The sequence below is a fragment of the Pelophylax lessonae genome, assembly GCF_965119305.1.
Source record: "Pelophylax lessonae genome assembly, chromosome: 7".
NCBI lineage: Eukaryota > Metazoa > Chordata > Amphibia > Anura > Ranidae > Pelophylax > Pelophylax lessonae.
In genome coordinates, this window is record NC_138774.1 from 56,028,365 (window position 1) to 56,049,598 (window position 21,234).

The following is a 21,234-nucleotide window of genomic DNA, read 5'->3' on the forward strand; positions in this document are numbered from 1 at the left end:
TGGAGGGACAGCAATAATTCCAGCACTAGACCTCCTCTAACTCTAAACATGTAACCTGTAAAAAAAACTTAAAGCGTCGCCTGTGGAGATTTCTAAGTACCGTAGTTTGTCGCCATTCCACGAGCGTGCGCAACTTTAACACATTATATGTTAACTATCAATTTACTCAGCATAACATCATCTTTCACATTATACAAAAAAATTGGGTAACTTTACTCTTTTCTGTGCAAATACGGTGTGACGTAAAGTATTGCAATGATTTCCATTTTATTCTCTAGGATCTCTGCTAAAAAAAAAAAAAAAAAAAAAAAAATATATATATATATATATATATATATATATATATATATATATATATATATATATATATATATATATATATATATATATATATATATAATGTGTGTGTGTATGTATGTTTGGGGGTTCTAAGTAATTTTCTAGCAATAAATACAGATTGTAACTTGTAAATCACAAATGTCAAAAGTAGACCTGGTCAAGGAAGTAAACCTGATTAATGAAATTTGACCTAGGCACATATATCTTCACTGTTTTCTTATCTCTCTCCAAAGCCTTAAGTCCCTAGTTTGCTCCTGCTCAGTTCTTCTGTTATCAGCATGATCACTTCTGACAAGTTATTGTCAACTGACATAAAACCAGGCTGAATTTTGTGTTGGGTGGGTAGATTAGCAGAGAGTTGGTTTATTCACAGCACATGCCTTCCTTCCTCTGTGTGTGTGTGTGTGTGTGTGTGTGTGTGTGTGTGTGGGGGGGGGGGGGGGGTGCCTTCAATCAGCTGTCACACAGTGTATACCAACACAGCACTCCTAGTGCTGAACAGGATATATAAACCCGAGGATAGCAGATATACAAATAAAACTTATGTAGGGAGATTTGTTTCATCTCTGTAGGGAGATTTGTTTCATCTCTGTAGGGAGATTTGTTTCATCTCTGTAGGGAGATTTGTTTCATCTCTGTATATGATCTGGGCCTGTTCAATTCACTGGGTATATGTAAGGGTTTACATCCACTTTAATTGCTTAAACAGGTAAGCAAGCTGTTATACAACCTAATTCTGAAGAATAATTGACAGTTTAGTGCTGCTAAAACTGTGTTGGAATACAGAACTTTCTCATGAGCGCTAATTGATTTCACTTCTCTCTTCCAGGCTTTGAAGTATGCCTTTCAGACAAGTGACCGGCTCTGCTTTGTTATGGAGTATGCCAATGGTGGAGAGGTGTGGACTTTAAATATATCTTTTGTGGTTTAGTGCATGTTCACCAGTTATTGAGTACACAGGTTCATTTAAAGTAAAAATTCAGCACTGCCCTTGGCAACAAGTTGGTTTCCAGCTGTGGTGATTCCACGCCACCAACGGTCTGTGGAGGTGGCCAACACACGCACACAGAGGCTTCCAAAGAACTAGGATATCCTCCATGTGTGCTCGGTGAAAAGTCTGGTCCGCCACCACCTCGGTCGGATGTTGTATGCCAAATGGTCATGACCATTGGCATGGAATGGGAAGGTTTCTTCTATATTTTGGGGCTATATATTCATGTATTTTTGACAATGCACATTATACGGCATACCCTAAACCCCTGAAGAAGAAGCCTAGGTTCACACTTGTGCATTGTGGGCACTCCATGTGATTCGTACCGCATTCCTGTGCACATCATATACAATGTCTGTATTGTGCGATTTGAGCTACACATTTTGTATTACCCAAATCGCTTTTGCACCAAAATGGTGCAGGACCCCTTTTCTTTTTTCCCCACCCCTGTATCGCATCACATGGGTGTTCACACCCATGCAATGTGATTCTGGCAATCGCACTGCATTTTGCAAGCTGTTTCGGTGTGTTAAGATAACATTGACCCAGACATGGATGATGTGAGATTGCAATGCTCAGGGTTTGTACGGTCATGAAAAACCTGGAAAAGTCCTGGAATTTTAAAATGGCAATTTCCAGGCGGTTTCCGGACCCCTGAAGGAGCAGTTCACGCATGCCCCGAAACCGGATTATGCAAATTGTATGGGAAATCTCTAGACACTGTATATTAGGTTAGTATTACACTTGGAGCAGGAACAGAGTTTTCTGGAAGACTGAGAATAGTTAACCAAGACTAAGTGTGTGGAATACAATACAAACGTAGCGACAGCTATTGATACAGTTGCACTACTTATTAAGGATCACTGGGCTGCGATGTATAGATTTGCACAGAAGGGGAACATACAGTTTACTGGATATGTGGTTTCAACCATGCTTTTAATGTTTTTTTTATGTTTTAAAATAAAATGTTATTCCAACATTTCTCAAATTGGAACTTCACCCAAAAAGGGAAGTTCATTTAAAGTCCTTCTACCCAGCGCCCCCTCCCCCCACCCACCCCATAGCGGCAGCTATTAATACAGTTGCACTACTTATTAAGGATCGCTGGACTGCAATGTATAGGTTTGCACAAAAGGGGAACACACAGTTTACAGTTATTCTAACATTTCTCAAATTGGAACTTCACCCAAAAAGGGAAGTTCCATTTAAAGTCCTTCTATCCCCCCCCCCGTCCTCTACCACCTTTAACTTGTAATTCTCCTTGGTGGGGAGCGGATACCTGCTTTTGATGGGTACTCGCTCCCACTTCCAATGGAATCGCCTAGGTGCCCACAACTTTCTGGGACACGTCACAGGTCACAGAATCATTAACAAAATGCAGAGCTACTCGCGCATGCGCAGTAGGAAGCCATCTGTGAAGCCGCAAGCTGTCACAGATGGCTACCCGCACTAAAGATGCCGGGAGCCCAGAGGCTAGTGAAGAACTAGGCCAGGTGAGGGCGGTGCTGGATCCCTGGAGAGGCACATGTCCTGTTACTAAAAGTCAGCAGCTACCTTAGATTTTTTTTTTTCTAGAGTGAAGGACATCTTTATAAACCCGGATGGTTTACCATTATATAATAAAAATATATTTAATATCTCCCTGCAATGTTGCAAATGCTACTAATTAGTTAAATCAGATGTCAAGGTGTGAAATACTGCATGCTGACTATATATATATATATATATATATATATATATATATATATATAATAATAATCTCACAGAAGTGGGTACACCCCTCACATTTATGTAAATATTTTATTTTTAAACTTTTATATCTTTTTATGTGACAACACTGAAGAAATGACACTTTGCTACAATTGGGCCCAAGGTGTCAATATTTTGTGTGGCCACCATTATTTGCCAGCACTGTCTTAACCCTCCTGGGCATGGAGTTCACCAGAGCTTCACAAGTTGCCACTGGAGTCCTCTTCCACTCCTCCATGACAACATCACATAGCTGGTGAATGTTAGAGACCTTGCGCTCCTCCGCCTTCCATTTTGAGGATGCCCCACAGCTTCTCAATAGGGTTTAGGCCTAGAGACATGCTTGGCCAGTCCATCACCTTTTACCCTCAGCTTCTTTAGCAAGGAAATGGTCGTCTTGGACAGGGCCGGACTGGGAATAAAAACCAGCCCTGGAAATAATTTCATACCAGCCCCATAACATTATTATGCCAGCCCCAGTGGCGTAGCGTGGGTTGTCAGCACCCAAGGCAAGTAATTTGCGCCCCTAACCAACGGGCATTTAGCACTCTCTGGCTCCCTACCACTCATACAGAATTAAGGACAGCCCAGCTGGGAGGCCACAGGCTCTAGGAACAGGCCCCCCTTCCCCACTATCTAATGCACTGCTTACCCCCTTCCCCACTATCTAATACACTGCTGGCCCCCTTCCCCACTATCTAATACACTGCTGGCCCCCTTCCCCACTATCTAATACACTGCTGGCCCCCTTCCCCACTATCTAATACTCTGCTGGCCCCCTTCCCCACTATCTAATACACTGCTGATGGCCCCCCTACCCACTATCTAATACACTGCTGATCCCCCCCCGGCCCCCTCCCCCTAATACAATGCTGTCCCCCCTCAGTCCTCTCCCCCTAATACAATGCGGTTCTCCACGGGTCCCTCCCCCAATACAATTCTGATTAGTTCCTTCACCTAATACACTGCTGATCTCCCTCCCCCTAATACAATGCTTATCCTCCCCCTAATACAATGCTGATCCCCCCTCCCCTTTATACAATGCTGATTACCCCCTCCCCATAATACACTGCTGATCCCCCTCCCCCCCCCCCCCATATACTGCTGCCCCCCCCCCCTTAATACACTGCTGGCCCCCTCCCCCTAATACAATGCTGTTTCCCCCTTATACAATGCTGCCCCCCCAGCCCTCTCCCCCTAATACAATGCTGTTCTCCCCGGTCCCCTCCCCTTAATACAATGCTGTTCCCCCCAGCCCCCTCCTACTAATACAATACTAACCCCCCTCCCCCTTATAAAATGCTGACCCCCCCCAGCCCCCTCCCCCTAATAAAATGCTGACCCCCCCCCCCAGCCCCCTCCCCCTAATACAATGCTTCCCTCCTCCCCCTGATACAATGCTGTTCCCCCCCAGCCCCCTCCTCCTAATGCAATGCTAACCCCCCTCCCCTTAATAAAATGCTGAGCCCCCTGGCTCCCCCCTAATACCATGCTGTTCCCCTCAGCCCCCTCCCCCTAATAAAATGCTGACCGCCCCCTCTCCCTAATAAAATGCTGACCCCCCCCCCAAGGCCCCCTCCCCCTAATACAATGCTTATTTCCCCCTCCCCCTAATACAATACTGTTTCCCCCCTCCCCCTAAAATTTGGGGGGGGGGGTGGCGCATCAGCATTGTATTAGGGGGCCAGCATTGTATTAGGGGGCCAGCATTGTATTAGGGGGCCAGCATTGTATTAGGGGGCCAGCATTGTATTAGGGGGCCAGCATTGTATTAGGGGGCCAGCATTGTATTAATTAGGGGGCCAGCATTGTATTAATTAGAGGGCCAGCATTGTATTAGGGGGCCAGCATTGTATTGTATTAGGGGGTCAGCATTGCATTGTATTAGGGGGTCAGCATTGTATTAGGCTAGGCTAGACTAGCCCTAGCCCTCCCCCCCGAGCATTTACTCTTACCTGGCTGTTTACATGTGGCAGCTCAGGTTCTGCTGCTCCGCTCAACCTCACACTGTGACCTGTCCTTCTGCTGCGATGATGCTGCTGGGGGAGGGATCGGCGCCATCATGCAGAGATGCAGGAGATGATCCGCCGCCGCCCGCCGGATGTGACGTGATGACGTTCACATCGGCTGGCGTAGGAGAAGATCCGTCGCTGGAGCCGGAGAACAGCGGGGGCCGGGGTTGCAGCGGCCAGTATCAAGCGGCCCCATCTTAAAGCGGCGCTAGCGGGCGGCCCAATCTTAAAGCGGCAGTAGCGGCCCCATCTTAAAGCGGCCCCAGGGCCGGTGGCCCACCAGGAAATTTCCCGGTATCCCGATAAGCCAGTCCGGCCCTGGTCTTGGAGGTGTTTGGGGTCATTATCATGTTGAATACTGCCCTGCGGCCCAGTCTCTAAGAAAGGGGATCATGCTCTGCTTCAGTATGTGTCACAGCTGGCATTCATGATTCTCTCAATGAACTTTAGCTTCCCAGTGCCGGCAGCACTCATGCAGCCCAAGACCATGACACTCCCACCACCCTGCTTGATTTTAGGCAAGACACACTTATCTTTGTACTCCTCACCTAGTTGCCACCACACACGCTTGACACCATCTGAACCAAATAAGTTTATCTTGGTCTCATCAGACCACAGGACATGGTTCCAGTAATCCATGTCCTTAGTCTGCTTGTCTTCAGCAAACTGCAAGCTTTCTTGTGCATCTTTAGAAGAGGTTTCTTTCTGGGACGACAGCCAGTGTGGTGATGCTGTTATATTCTCCGTGTTGTGAGAGACACAGGACTCTGGTCTGGAACAACGGTTGTTTATTCAGGACTCGCTGTACAGCATTACAGGACAGCTCTGCATATCAATACATCTCTACATGTGTCTAAAGATGGCCACTCTGCCCCTTGACCCTTGTCATCACTCCTGGGTGGAGCCAGCCTTAAAGTGACAGTACATGTGAAACCCTTCAGGTATAACACCTTCCATCCATACCTAAAAAAAACAAAAAACAAAAAAAAAAAAAACAACAAAACGAGAACAGGCATAAAACAGTAACTCATAATCGTCCAATACAGTCCTCCAACTCAGGAGATTTACATGGTTTCTTCCATGTCCGGATGTGAGAACAACTTCCAGGGAAGCTCCGGGGAGAAAATGGCAGCGGATCACTTTCGGCGGGCCCGTCGAAAGTCTCGTAACCGGTCTTGCATTTGAAACCGGTCAGGAGGGCGACAGTGTCGTTGAGGACGGGCACCCAGCGACTCGGGGCTGGAGGAAGCAGGGCTGGCCGGAATGGACACCGGCGGGGCCAAGAGGGGATTCCCTAGCTCAGAGGGTGAGCAGACCTCTGGACCAGGGCTGGAGGGCTCTGTTGGAGCTGAGTTCAAAAGTTCAGAGTCTCCCCAAGCATCAGTCTCAATGCCTCCTGATCCGGTAGGAGCAGATCCTTGAGACACTGGAGGTGCAGCCGATGTCAGGGATTCGGGCAGCTGAGAACGAGGACGCAATTGGTCCGCATGCCTTCTGCAAATGGAACCATCTTCCAGGCAGACCCTATACATTTTGGGTCCCAAAGTCTCTGCGACGATAGCAGGAAGCCAACGAGTGTTGGAAGCGCCATAAGATCGGGCCCATACCTTTTGCTGGGCTGTAAACCGGGGAATCTCGTCGTGTTCGACCCTCTTGTCTTGGGACTGCCGTACATGTTCCTGGACCGTTTGAGGGCGGAGCATATCCAAAACAGTCCATGGCTGCCGACCCAAAAGAAGTTCAGCTGGAGTTTTCCCAGTGGTTGCATGTGGTGTGGTTCTGTAAGCAGAAAGGAAGGAGTCCAGCTGCTGGGGTGACAGGGACTGTTGTTTACTTGTAGCCACAGTAGCTTTGAAATAGCGTTTGAAGGTCTGTACAAACCTTTCTGCTTGACCATTTGTAGCCGGGTGGTAAGGTGCGGTCAACTTGTGTTTGATGTTGTGGGCAGTCAGGAAACCCTGAAACTCCTGGCTTGTGAATTGTGCACCGTTGTCTGTGACAATTTCTCTGGGGTATCCAAACGTAGCAGCGAGATGTAACAGTATGGAAATCGTCGCCTTAGTCGTTGGCTGAGTAACAGGAACGACCTCAGGCCACTTTGAATGGGCATCAATAATGATCAAAAAGGTGTGTCCTCTGATCGGGCCTGCAAAGTCCAAGTGTAGGCGAAACCAGGGAACCGTGGGCCAAGTCCAGGGCTGGACGCACCCTCGAGGAGGGTCTCTCGCAGTTTGTGCACATCCAGCACACGCATTCACATATGTCGTGATATCGGAGTCGAGGTTCGGCCACCACACATAGCCTCGGGCCGTTTGTTTCATACGTGTGCCCCCGGATGACCAGTATGTAGCAATTCCAGAATGTGTCTCCGGAGGGTCTGTGGAACGATCACTCGGTCTCCCCATAAAACACAGTTGCCAGACACAGTTAATTCCAGACGCCTACGGAAGTAAGGCTCATAATCCTGTGTGACAGTTGCAGGCCAACCGTACTGTACCCAGGAGAGTATTGTCTTAAGGAAGGTATCCTTGCTGTATGGGCTGCTACTTCCCGGAAGACAGAAAGGACAGGCTGGTGTAACGACAACTCTTGACAGGTGGAGAAGTCTGTTAATGTCCTTGTCAGACGGGACATGGCGTCTGCATTAGCGTTGGCATCATGGCTGCGATACTGGATTTTGTAGCTATATGCTCCCAAGAATAGGGCATAGCGTTGAAGACGGGCTGCAGTCGTCTGGGAGATGCCTTTGTCAGGGCTAAAGATCTGAAGGAGTGGTTTATGATCAGTCAGTATGGTGAATTCCCCTACCATACAGGTAAAGATGAAACTTCTTAATTGCCCATATGAGCGCCAGAGCCTCTTTGTCAATGTGAGAGTAATTGCTTTCTGCTTTTGTCAAGGACCTGGAGGCGAATGCCACAGGTTTCTCTGACCCATCTGGTAAAACGTGAGATAGTACAGCCCCTAGACCATAGGGTGAGGCATCACAAGCCAAGGTGAGAGGCCTTTGGAGGTCATAGTGCACGAGCATGCGTGACGCCAACAGCTTTCGCTTAGAAACTTCAAAAGCACGTTGGCGTGCAGCCGACCAGTTCCATCTGGAGTGTGTCTCCAAAAGCTTGTTTAATGGAAACAAAGTGTGTGCTAGATCCGGCAGGAATTTGTGGTAATAGTTCAGCAAGCCCAGGTATGATCGCAGCTGCTGGACGTTGGTCGGGGCTGGAGCTTTTACTAAAGCATCAACTTTGGCTTCCGTGGTGTGTATACCCTCTGCATCCACAAGGTGGCCACAAAACTCCAATTTAGGTACCATGAATTGGCATTTCGCCAAGTTCACTTTTAGACCCTGTTCTTGCAGTCTCGCCAACACAAGCTCCACGTTATGCTTGTGTTCCTGGTCCGTCAGGCCCGTGATGAGCATGTCATCTAACAGGCACTGTGTGAAAGGAATGTCCGCCAAAATCTCATCCATTTTGCGTTGCCAAATGGCTGGGGCGGAGGCTACCCCAAACACCATCCGATTGTATTCATACAGTCCCTTGTGAGTGTTGATTGTTAGAAACTTGCGGGACGAAGGGTGGACCTCAAACTGTAAATAAGCTTGCCTGAGATCAAGCTTGGTGAACTTTTGACCTCCTGCAAGAGAGGCAAAAATGTCATCTACTCTGGGTAGGGGATACTGGTCTATCTCCAGTTGAGAATTTAGTGCCATGCGGAAATCGCCACAAATGCGTAAGTCCCCATTCGCTTTCTTTACTGGTACAACTGGTGATGCCCACTCGCTGTGCTCTACCTTTGAGATGACACCTTGTTCCTCCAGCCGGCTTAGTTCAGCTTCCACACCTGCTCGGAGTGCGAAAGGTACCGTCCGAGCTTTGAAGAACCTAGGCTGGGCATTGGGTTTCAGCCTGAGTCTCACACAGTCATGCTTTATTTTTCCCAAATGGTTATCAAAGACTTGCGGGAATCGCTGTTTCAGGGACTTCACCCATCCCTCTTCATCCCCTGATGGGATGGTCACGCTGTTGCAGGGGTTAATGGCGATGTCTGGCATGCCAAAGTGAGCAATCCAGTCTCTCCCAAAAAAGAGGGGGTCCCCCATGTTCTAGGATATATAATGGCATTCTCTTTGTCTGACCCTTGTAGGATACCTGTACTTTCACGTAACCCAGTGGGTGGAGTATCTGCTTTGAATATGTCTGCAGTTTGATTGGTGTTGGACGGACAGTTGTTCGGATCAGAAGTTTTCTCCATTGTTTCTGGGTGATAACTGAAACTGCTGCTCCTGTGTCTACATCCATCTTGAGTTTCTTTCCTTCCACGGTTACCTCTACAGTCATTGCTGAGGGTGTTGAATGCATATGATGTATGTCCAATCTGTGGAGCACTTCCTCATCCTCTGATTCAGATGACTATGTATATCTTCCCACCATATATGCCTTTGTCCTGAGGTTCAGAGGTTGTTTATTTCGCACCTTCTTACTACGGCAGACTCGTTTCAGATGGCCTGCCTTTCCACAATTATGACAGAGCTGATCCTTAAACCGGCAGACTTTGTGATCATGGTCTGTATTCCCACAACGGTAGCAAGCTGACGTCCTGGTTGGTGAGGTTCTATATTTACAGTTAGCTGCAGTTTGCTTGACTGCTGTTCTGAAAACTTCCTCTTTAACCTCTCCCCTTCTGCTCTGGGGGTTCAAAGCTTCTGTATCTTTCACAGCCATTTCCATCACTGAAGCTATCTCAATTGCCTTTGTAAGGGTAAGGTCTTTCTCTGTTAACAGTCTCTTTTGGCTAGACTCACTATTCAGTCCCATGACAAACTTATCCCTCAGTGCAGTTGGTAAGTACTCCCCAAAAGAACAGGTTGAGGCTAGTCTGCGAAGGGCGAGCACATAAGCCTTAATATCTTCACCCGGCTGCTGCTGCCGCTGATAGAACCTGAATCTTTCTGCAATCTCTAGTGGTTTAGGCTGGAAGTGATTCCCTAACAGTGTCAGGAGCTCTGCCAAAGTCTTAGTTGCTGGTTTTTCAGGGAAAAGGAGATCCCTAAGAGTGTCATATGTCCTAGCACCAACCAGTGTCAGAAAAACTGCTACTTGCCTGTCGCCTGGGATGGCATTTGCACAGAAATATTGTTCTAATCTTTCAATCCAAGAAATCCACGTTGTCTGTTCGCCATCAAATTCATTTAATGTCCCGATCAATGACATTTTCCTGCTGGGCTCTGTGGGTTTTGTATTCCTGACAATCCAGAGTTTTTTTTCTTCCTTTCCTTTCTCACACGGATAGTAACCTTGTAAATCCCATCCTCGTCGCCACTGTTATATTCTCCGTGTTGTGAGAGACACAGGACTCTGGTCTGGAACAATGGTTGTTTATTCAGGACTCACTGTACAGCATTACAGGACAGCTCTGCATATCAATACATCTCTACATGTGTCTAAAGATGGCCACTCTGCCCCTTGACCCTTGTCATCACTCCTGGGTGGAGCCAGCCTTAAAGTGACAGTACATGTGAAACCCTTCAGGTATAACAGATGCAGTGTGCAACGTATGGTCTGAGCACTGACAGGCTGACCCCCCCAACCCCTTCAACCTCTGCAGCAATGCTGGCAGAACTCATACGTCTATTTCCCAAAGACAACCTCTGGATATGACGCTGAGCACGTGCACTCAACTTCTTTTGTCGACCATGGCGAGGCCTGTTCTGAGTGGAACCTGTCCTGTTAAACTGCTGTATGGTCTTGGTCACCGTGCTGCAGCTCAGTTTCAGGGTCTTGGCAATCTTCTTATAGCCTATGCCATCTTTACGTAGAGCAACAATTTTTTTTCAGATCCTCAGTGTTTTTTGCCATGGGGTGCCATGTTGAACTTCCAGTGACCAGTATGAGAGCGTAAGAGCATTATCAAATTTAACACACCTGCTCCCCATTCACACCTGTGACCTTGTAACACTAATGAGTCACATGACCCCCGGGGAGAGAAAATGGCAAATTGAGCCCAATTTGGACATTTTAACTTAAGGGGTGTACTCACGTTTGTTGCCAGTGCTTTAGACATTAATGCCTGTGTGTTGTTACTTTGAGGGGACAGCAAATTTACACTGTTATACAAGCTGTACACTCACTACTTTACATTGTAGCAAAGTGTCATTTCATCAGTGTCGCATGAAAATAAAATATTTACAAAATGTGAGGGGTGTACTCACTTTTGTGAGATACTGTGTGTGTATGATGTATGTTTGTTTGTGTGTGTGTATATATATATATATATATATATATATATATATATATATATATATATATATATATATATATATATATATATATATTTCTCTATCGCTCATTGACAGACGTAGTCCTCGGTGATACAGCACCTTCGGGTTATGTTGCCTCCACAGGAGCAGGACTAGACAGGAAATAAAAATGCTCTGGCCACACCCCAGGGGCAGTCCCCGAGGGTATATCCTCTCTCTCTCCGCCACAGCAAATCAGTTTTTTTTTCTGTCTAGTCAGGAGTAAGGACCTAGATACCTTGCTGGGATCTTCGGTCCTGGCAAGATTTTTTTCTTAAAAAGATTTTTTAGACAGCTTTTTTCTCCAGTGTTCCTGTGAGATCTTCAAGCAAGAAAGCTGAACTGGGCGACGGGCTGGATGTTGAGATCCGGTGGTCACCCCAGTTCAGCCTACGAGCGCGTGCAGGCCATAGCTCCGCGCTGGGTCGGCCGCGACATATTCCCACTGGGGGACTGACCCCGCGAGTTAAACGTCTCGCTGAAACGCCAAGGACCATGAGTCACGGCGTCCGTATTGGTCGACAGCCCTCCCGCCCCGGTGGAGAGGGGTACTGTCAGGAGTTGGTGCCCGCCTGGTTCCGGTATGGTGAGTAGTATGTTCCCCCTTTTCCCCTGACGGGTCTTGTGGTGAACGCGGGCCCCTCTCTGTATGGTAAGATAGAGTCCCCCTCTATCCTATAACATGGCACAGATCCCCCTACTTTGAGTGTGATTTTATGTGCAAAAAGCCAGGAGGCTTGGTTTGGGAGCTAACAATCTAATTGTATACATGTTAAAAAGATTGTAATCAGTGGCAGTCTGGGAATCTTACTATGATAATAATAAAGTACCTACCAGTCAGAAGCCACGGACATGTAGACTGCCTTCCTAGTCAAATCTCCAGCTATAGCAGGCCTTCCGAACGGCCATGCGGTCCGCCAGGGCCGGTACCGCCAACCACGCCAAATCCCCATGCAGAGAAGGTGTTGTGTGCTCTGCAGCACACCGCTATTCGGTACAGGCCGCCGCCATTTTATTTTTTTTTTTTGCTGGATCGCACGAGCCGCCATTTTGGCGTAGCCTCGTGTCTCCAGCATGGGGGCGGCCATGTTTGAGGTGATCCAAACACCTCGTGGAGCTAGGGGAGGCGCCTGAAGGCGTGCAGAGGGGCGGAGCCGCCTCCTTTCTTCCTGGGCAGCCAGCCAAAAGACTTCCTGTTTGTGAAGACAGCGCTGTAACCTGTTGCAGTTAAACTCTGAGCATCAAGTGGTGAGCCTGGGGGTCTATCTCTCTCTCTCTCTCTCTCTCGATCGATAGGGATCCCTAGCAGGTAACACTAAGGGGCTTTTGTGGCGCTGGGGGTCTGAAAAAAAAAAGTTTTTTATTTAATTGAATTGTATTATCCGGGAAGTTACTGGAATAATCATGGACCCTGCCACACAAATTCCCCCACCTGTTTCCCTCGAGGGGGCCACGGGACCCGCCGGTGCACAGAGTATGGATGCATTTACAGCAGTTTTGGAGTCTTTGGTGGCTCGGGTGGAGGCAGCCTGTCAGGGACGGGGGTCAAGGAAGCAACCCCCGCCTACCCCTATATTATCTGACACCTCTGACTCAGATTCAGAGATGGTCACTGCAGCTGCAGGTCCCTCTGCAAGGGCTGTTACCTCAGGTAAAGCTCCCTCAGACAGTGAGGAGGACGTTCCTTCTCCCGCTATAATTCAGGAAGAAGCATTGGTGGACGCACTAGTTGTGGCAGTGCGGGAAACCTTAAGACTTGAGGTTTTACCGGCAGATGCAACTGAAACAGAGATTCCCTTTGGTACTAACAAGCCCATCAAAACGGTGAAGGTTTTTCCTGTACCCAAGTGTTTTGGTAATAAAATTAAAGGAGAATGGGAGCATTCTAAGCGTACCTTTACGATTTCCAAGCGTATTGCTAGACGCTATCCATTTGAGGAATCCTTCATTAAGAAATGGACGGTACCACCAGTAGTGGATCCACCTATTTCCAGGCTGAATAAAGCCACGGTTATCCCAGTGGAGGACACTTCGTCCTTTAAGGATCCGGTGGATCGGAAGATGGAAGCAGAGTCCCGCACTATCTTCTCCCTGATAGGGTCAGCATTTAGACCAGTAATTGTTATTGGTCTAGTTTCCCAGACACTTACGGAATGGGCGAGATTGGTACGCCAAGACCTTAGGGGAAAAGATATTCCCCAGGAAACATCAGATTTGATGGAACAGATCATACAAGGGCTACAGTTTATCTGTGACGCAGCCTTGGACACTACTCCCCTATTAGGGCATGCATCTATGTCAGCGGTAATCCTCAGACGTGTGCTGTGGTTAAAATGCTGGTCAGCTGACCTAGGTCTCAAAAAGACCTTGACGAATCTCCCCTTTCAGGGGAATCGTCTATTTGGGGCCACCCTAGATGAAATTATTAAGGATGCCACTGGGGGCAAGAGCACTTTTTTGCCACAGGCTGCTAAAGCTAAGGGACCTCGCAACAAGCGAGGACCTTTCTTTACCGCCCATAAAGGGTACGTACGCCCGGCTGGAACAAGCGGGAAAGGCAAGACTCCTCCAGGAGGGTTCAAGAAAGGCTGGTCGGACAAACAGAGGACCGACTCAGCCAAACCCGAAGCAAAGGATTACACAGCCTGAAGGTGCGCCCCCACCCGGGTTGAGGGTGGGGGGACGTTTTCACCGGTATTCAGGATATTAGATCGAGCATCGACTACCACTACCGGTGCGATTCTTCCCTTCCAACATTTAAGTACTACAGGGAGCGGTAGTCACCGTTCCCTGAATAGATCTTTTCCTTTACCTTTTCCTAAGATTAGTCTCTATTCTCCACAGGAATCGGATCTGGTTGACCAGACAGACCAAGAAGCCTCTAGCCGGGTGACTTCGGTCCCTGAGGTTCAACCTGAAAAGATCACCCTTCCTGATAGGAATCAGGTATCTGATAAATGTGTGGGAACAGAAAACGACCAGACTTTCTCGGATGGTCGGGGCCAGATAGCTCTAGGGACGCCTGGTTCAGATCCAGTCAGCGCCAGTGGTCCTAGAAATTCTAGGCTGGCCTCGTCAAGCCGGCCTGGCCAACTTGGACATGCTAGTCGCAGACGTTCCGTGGGAACTTCGTCTCAGGGAATGTCTGTGGTCTCAAGGACCAATTTACCATTGTGCTTTACAGTCGCTGGTTTTAATGGCCTGGCCATTGAGACCCAAGTACTGAAGGACAGAGGGTTGTCAACTTCAGTCATTCCTACCCTTATTAAAGCAAGGAAAGCGACTTCCAGCAAGGTCTATTATCACACATGGAAGACTTATATTGCGTGGTGCGAATCTTTAGGATTTCCTCCACGTACCTATTCGGTGACTCGAATATTGGCTTTTTTGCAAAAAGGGGTTGAGCAGAAACTAGCCTTGAGCACCATCAAGGGTCAAGTTTCAGCATTAGCAATCTTCTTTCAGAAACCTTTAGCTACCAACTCCTTGGTGCGGAATTTCATCCAGGGGGTGCGGCATCTGGCTCCACCAGTCCGCGCGCCCTTACCGCCCTGGGATCTTAATTTAGTTTTGTCGGTTCTACAGAAACCTCCCTTTGAAAACATCAGGGAGATTCCCTTGCTTACTTTATCCCAGAAGGTGGCCTTCTTGGTGGCTATCACTTCTGCTCGCAGGGTGTCAGAACTGGCTGCATTATCATGCCAGTCCCCATACCTAGTGATTCATAGGGATAAGGTAGTACTTCATCCCAAGCCATCCTTTCTTCCTAAGGTGGTTTCAGATTTTCATCTGAATGAAGATATTGTACTACCTTCCTTGTGTCCTCAGCCCAATCATCATCGGGAACATGCGTTGCATTCCTTGGATGTGGTTCGGGCAATCAGGGTATACCTGAAAGCTACGGAATCATTCCGTAAGACGGATTCACTTTTTTGTGATCACGGATGGCCCCAGAAAGGGGTTGCCTGCATCTGCCGTGACCATTGCCAAATGGATTAGACAGACGGTGGTACAGGCTTATTCTATTAAGGGTCAGAGTCCTCCGTTCCCTGTTAGGGCGCACTCCACTCGAGCGCTCAGTACTTCCTGGGCCTTTCGCCATCAGGCGTCAGTGGTCCAGGTATGTAAGGCGGCCACCTGGTCGTCGGTACATACCTTTACAAAATTCTATAAAATTGATGTGATGGCATCGGCGGATGCCTCATTTGGCCGCAAGGTTTTGCAGGCCGCAATTTGAGGAGACCGGTGGTCTACCTCGAGGGTTTTTTTCTGTTTGAAAAATGTATTTTTGTTGAGTCTCATCATTAAGGATGAGCATTGTAAACTTCTAGTTGGCACCGGTTGGGCCTTCTAGATTGGGATTTGATTTCCATTTTCCCACCCCTCATTTGTGATACTGCTCTGGGACTTCCCGAAGGTGCTGTATCACCGAGGACTACGTCTGACAATGAGCGATAGAGAAAAATGGATTTTTGTAAAATCTTACCGTAAAATCCTTTTCTCTTAGCTCATTGACAGACGTAGTCCCCGCCCCTCTGTTTTTGAGTTGGGTTGGGTTAAATTCTCTAAGCACTGCTTTTGTGACATAACTGATTTGCTGTGGCGGAGAGAGAGAGGATATACCCTCGGGGACTGCCCCTGGGGTGTGGCCAGAGCATTTTTATTTCCTGTCTAGTCCTGCTCCTGTGGAGGCAACATAACCCCAAGGTGCTGTATCACCGAGGACTACGTCTGTCAATGAGCTAAGAGAAAAGGATTTTACGGTAAGATTTTACAAAAATCCATTTATATATGTGTGTATATTATTATTATTTTTTTTTTAATTTGTAGAAATGGTTCCCCTACTGTTAATGACCTTGTCCATTCCTCCCCACAGCTGTTCTTTCACTTGTCCCGTGAACGAGTTTTCACAGAAGAGAGGGCACGATTTTATGGTGCAGAGATTGTGTCCGCCCTGGAATATCTCCACTCCAGGAACGTGGTGTACAGAGATATTAAGGCAAGTAGAAACCAATATGTTGTCCTGATTAGTCTCATTGACTTTTGAGCCTGTTATGGTTGTTTGTTGTGTCCTTTAAGGGGACATTTCACATACATCAAATCTCCATGGTGAAAAAACTAAATCAATATAATTAAAGTCAAAATACCAAATCTGTGCAATGGCTGGTGCAAACAGCTAGGATTCATTCCACTGCTGACTGTAAGTGCATAAATGAAGTAGCCCTGAGGCTGCTAAATTCTATCCTCTTGTTAAAATTCCTTTGGAAGCACTAAGAGCCTTTCCACACTGCTCCGCTGAAAAAACACTGCAAAAACGTATGCGTTTTTTATGGTTGCCTGACTACAAGCATGCACTTGGAAACATATACATGTAACTCAAAAAGCGCACCATAAATGCAACTGTAGTGCAATTTTAATGCATTTTCCATTTATTTCAATGGGAGGGGCTTTTTTTTAACCCGGGTACCAAAGATGCATGACTTTTAAAAAAACGCTCCGCACTTATGTGAAGTGTCCCATAGGATTTGAAAGGAATTTTTTTTTTTTTTTTAGCTTTTAGTAGGGTGAAAGCACAGCAAAAACACATCATTGTGAACAGGTTCCTACTGTGCAGTTGGTTCAAAGCAATCCAGTTGCTTGTGAGCTTTTTTTCTTCCTGCTTATAGCTGATTGGAGTGGGGAGAAGCGTGTTGAATGGTTATTTTACAATGAATATGTTGGAAATTGCATATTTTCTCATGAGTGCAAAGGGGAAGGCATACCATCCTCTCTAAGTGTCTTGGAGCCTTGTATACTGTGGCCCAAAAACGCTAAGGGGTCTGGCATGCAGATGTCTTCTTCAGCATTCACACAGTCACAGCAAATTATCACTATTTTGCTTGTAATATGATTTATCTCCCATGTTCGCCAGCTCCATGTAGCCCCCCCCCCCCAAAAAAATACACTTTTTTAATTGGTTTTGTCTGTGCGTATGCTGAAGACATCCACACAGCAATTTCTTTTTTTTTTTTTAATTGACACCTAACTTCCTAGGCTGACATTACCCCTCCATAGAATACAGTGAGTGGGTTTTGTCACCCTAGGACAGGATCACCAGATGAAAATAAGAGGGAAAAAAAGCCTAATAAATGTGACTACTGCAGCCACCACATCTAAGGATTGGTAAGCTGCAGTATTATGTTTTTGTTCTTGGGTCATTGTTCCGAGGACATAAACTGAGTTCGCTGCACTGGCAGCAATCTTCAACGTTTCAGTTTATTGCTAAAGTTAGGTGTAAAGGAATTCCTGCTAATTTCTTGTTTTCTTCTCAAAAGCTGGAGAATCTTATGCTGGATAAAGATGGTCATGTAAAAATTACAGATTTTGGACTCTGTAAGGAGGGCATCACAGACGGCGCTACAATGAGAACGTTTTGTGGGACTCCAGAGTACCTGGCCCCAGAGGTAACACTTGATTTATGGGTCGTCCTAAAGTAGCTATGACATGTAATAATGTACACCTAACATGTTCCTTTTAAAGTGATATTAAAGTCTTGTGGTTGTTTTTTTGTGTGTGTTTAACCACTTCCATACCAATTACCCGTGCGATCGGCGAGCCGGAGAAGGAATCCACCGCCGGCGAAAGTATATCATAGAGAATACGGTGGACCAAATGGTCTCTGGCGGTCTCTGACTCTCGGAGGCCTGGGCGCGACGTTATACAGTCACGCCCGGCCTGGCAGTTGTAAATACGGCTGGACAGCCAAGATTGTTTTTTTTTTTTTTTTTCTTTTTATAAAAGGCTTTCCAGCCTGTAGGAGAGATCTGAGGTCTTATTGATCCCAGATCGCTCCTTAAAGAGGACCATGCACTATTCCTATTAGGCCCCTTTCACACTTATGCGACACAATTTTTTGCCACGATTTTGAGCAATGGCTCTGGGCTTTATACCTCAAAACGCATTAAAATCGTGCCAAAGTAGTGCAGGAACTACTTTGAAGTCGCCGCTCTTCCCCGATCGTTGGAGAATCTAGTTTGGAGATCCGCCCGCCTGTGTAAACAGAGCGGGCGGATCTCCTAAGTGACAGGGAGTGACAGATCGGAGTGTTCTCCAATAAAATTAACCCCTTCCCTGCCAGTGTAATTTTTACAGTAACAGTGCATATATATAGCACTGATTACTGTAGTAATGTCACTGGTAACCCCAAAAGTGTCAATGTAAGTCAGGGGTCCGATCTGTCCACCGCAATGTCGCAGTCCCGCAAAAAAAATCGCAGATCGCCGCCATTACTCGTTAAAAAAAAAAAAAAATGACAGAAATCTTTCCCTTAGTAAACGCAATAACTTTTGCGCAAACCAATCAAAATACGCTTATTGTGATTTTTTTTACCAAACATAGGTAGCAGAAAACAAATTGGCCAAAAATTTAAAAAAAATTGGATTTTTAAATTTTTTGGGAGGAATTTCATATAAAAAAAATGTTAAAAATATTGTTGTTTTTTTAAAATAAACACATTTTTTTGTTTATAGCGCAAAAAGTAAAAATCGCACAGGTGATCAAATACCACCAAAAGAAAGCTCTGTTTATGGTAAAAAAAGGACGTAAATTTTGTTTGGGTATGGCGTTGCACGACCGCGCAATTGTCAGTTAGTCGCACAGCGCCGAATCGCAAAAAGTGGCCTGGACGTAAGACAGCAAAATCCTCCGGTGGTAAAGTGGTTAAGGCACCTCCCATTCTTACAGGTGGAATCCCTCCAGCAGGAAATCCCTGCTGCTCTAAAGGGAAGACCACCTGCTGGGCACATCTCTCCAGGAATTGGCTGAAGCACAATTAATATTCAAGCTGCTCATTTGACTTTCCAGCCTACTATGTTTTAGGATTATGAAACAAACCTGCAGCCTATGAGATCCATCAGAGCCCACAGCAATCAACAGCTGCTCCAAAGAATACAGAGGACCAGAAATGACTACATTTACCCAACATCCTAACAACCTATCTAGGAGGGTGCTACATCTATAAATAAAATGTGTGGATGTGTGTGATCGGCTGCTTGCCAGCTAAAAGTGATTTGGCTGAAGGAGTAGATACTGGGTGCACTTACAGTAGGTTTGGGGGTCACCAGCATTAAGTAGGTCAAATAGGAGGTGGCTTTGATTGTCTTTAGGTGTTATCTGCATCCCTAGTACACAGCAGGGTAGGTGGATCACAGAAATGGGTGCATTATTTTACAGTGTTTGACAGAACATTTTCTATATATACTTTGTGTGTTTACCTTTACTAAAACTGAACGTTTCTTAGGTGCTGGAAGATAACGACTATGGTCGGGCTGTTGATTGGTGGGGGCTGGGAGTTGTGATGTACGAGATGATGTGTGGCCGATTACCCTTCTACAACCAGGACCACGAGAGGCTGTTTGAACTCATTCTCATGGAAGAAATACGCTTCCCACGAACACTCAGTCCTGAAGCTAAGTCCCTGTTGAGTGGCCTACTTAAAAAGGATCCAAAACAAAGGTAAAGAGACCCCCTGCTGCTTACTTACATCCAAATCTCTAGAGAAGAGCTCATTGGTGTTCTTTTTAGTTATCAGTGTTGGATAACGGATGTTAAATCATCAATGGCTAACTCTGACTGTCGGGTGCTTAACAACATTATTCGTTCAATGTACGTTATGTTTTCTGTAGATAATAATGCAACACTCCAAGGTAGTTAACTAGCAGTTCCATAAAAATGAATGAGCACAGATTGGCATGCTCTGTCATATAGGTCATGCAATTTTAAAGTTGACCTGTTCTCAATTATCATTCATTTTGTTGTTGGTTTCACTGGAATGGAAACTTTTTTTTTTTAAAGAGAACATGTAATGTATTCTCAACTTCTGCTCTCCTAAAAGCCTAGGCATTTGGTTGTTTGATCTGTGCTGAGGTGGAGGATCAGAATTCAGATTCATTGATCCTTCTGTTAAAAAAATAGCTTTTTGGTTACATTATCCGCACTGAAGGAAACGAGAATTTCTCCAGGTAAAACATTTCATCCTTTCTGTAATGTTTTATTCATTCCAGTAGGACTGTTAATATAATTTTTAATTTAACATTGCAGAATATTTTCTCTTTATAATGGCTTTCTAGGCTTTTATAAACTATTAAATTATCTTGCCCAATAAACAGGATTAAGCCCTGCCTGCTGGTGGCATGCATACCACCCACCTCAGTCAAAGCTACTCTTATTTTCAAAAATGCAATTGTTTAGAAGTGGTTGGGTTTTGTTGCAGTGGGTAATGCGTTCTGAAATGACTAGAAGGGGTTAGTGTGACTAGTGAAACAGAATCTTCTGTTTACAGATTAAATTTTCATTACGTACCCATTGCGAGGTTATTCATTAATTATATGGCACATTGCAGGCTTGGAGGTGGACCCAATGACGCCCAAGAGGTGAAAGATCATCGATTCTTTTCTTGTATCAACTGGCAAGATGTCGACCAGAGAAAGGTAACTTACAGATAAGTAATTTTGCTTCTGTAGTTTTGTTGTTAACTACTTGCCGACCCATAGGACGTCCTCGGGTTGCAGTGGTTATACTGGGATGATGCCTGCACCTACAGGCATCATCCCAGTATGAAAATGTTTCAGTTGGCGTTTCCCTTTCTAGCAGAAGTGATTAAGTGGCTAAATAGCCACTCAATCACTTCTGCGGGTGGCAGAAGGGGGTCCCACCCCGCTACCACCTTTCCCAGGCTCTACTGTCCAAACGCGAAGCCCAGGAGCGATGCATCAATGGCTACACAGAACAGAGCGGAATGTACAATCCTTTTTCTCAGAAACCCACAAACAGGAAGCGATAAGTAGAACGTCGCTTCCTTGTTTGCC

General features: G+C 46.2%; 1 protein-coding gene across 1 annotated transcript in view; it reads left to right on the forward strand.

Moving 5' to 3' along the window:
- LOC309559517 (RAC-beta serine/threonine-protein kinase A) overlaps positions 1–21,234 on the forward strand; it is a 123,746-nt gene that overhangs the window by 94,334 nt on the left and 8,178 nt on the right. Inside the window, exons 8-12 of the mRNA XM_082262797.1 lie at positions 1,169–1,237; positions 16,266–16,388; positions 17,704–17,832; positions 19,668–19,882; positions 20,769–20,856. Coding sequence (XP_082118923.1) covers positions 1,169–1,237; positions 16,266–16,388; positions 17,704–17,832; positions 19,668–19,882; positions 20,769–20,856 — 624 coding nt within the window. The remainder of the gene's footprint in view (positions 1–1,168; positions 1,238–16,265; positions 16,389–17,703; positions 17,833–19,667; positions 19,883–20,768; positions 20,857–21,234) is intronic.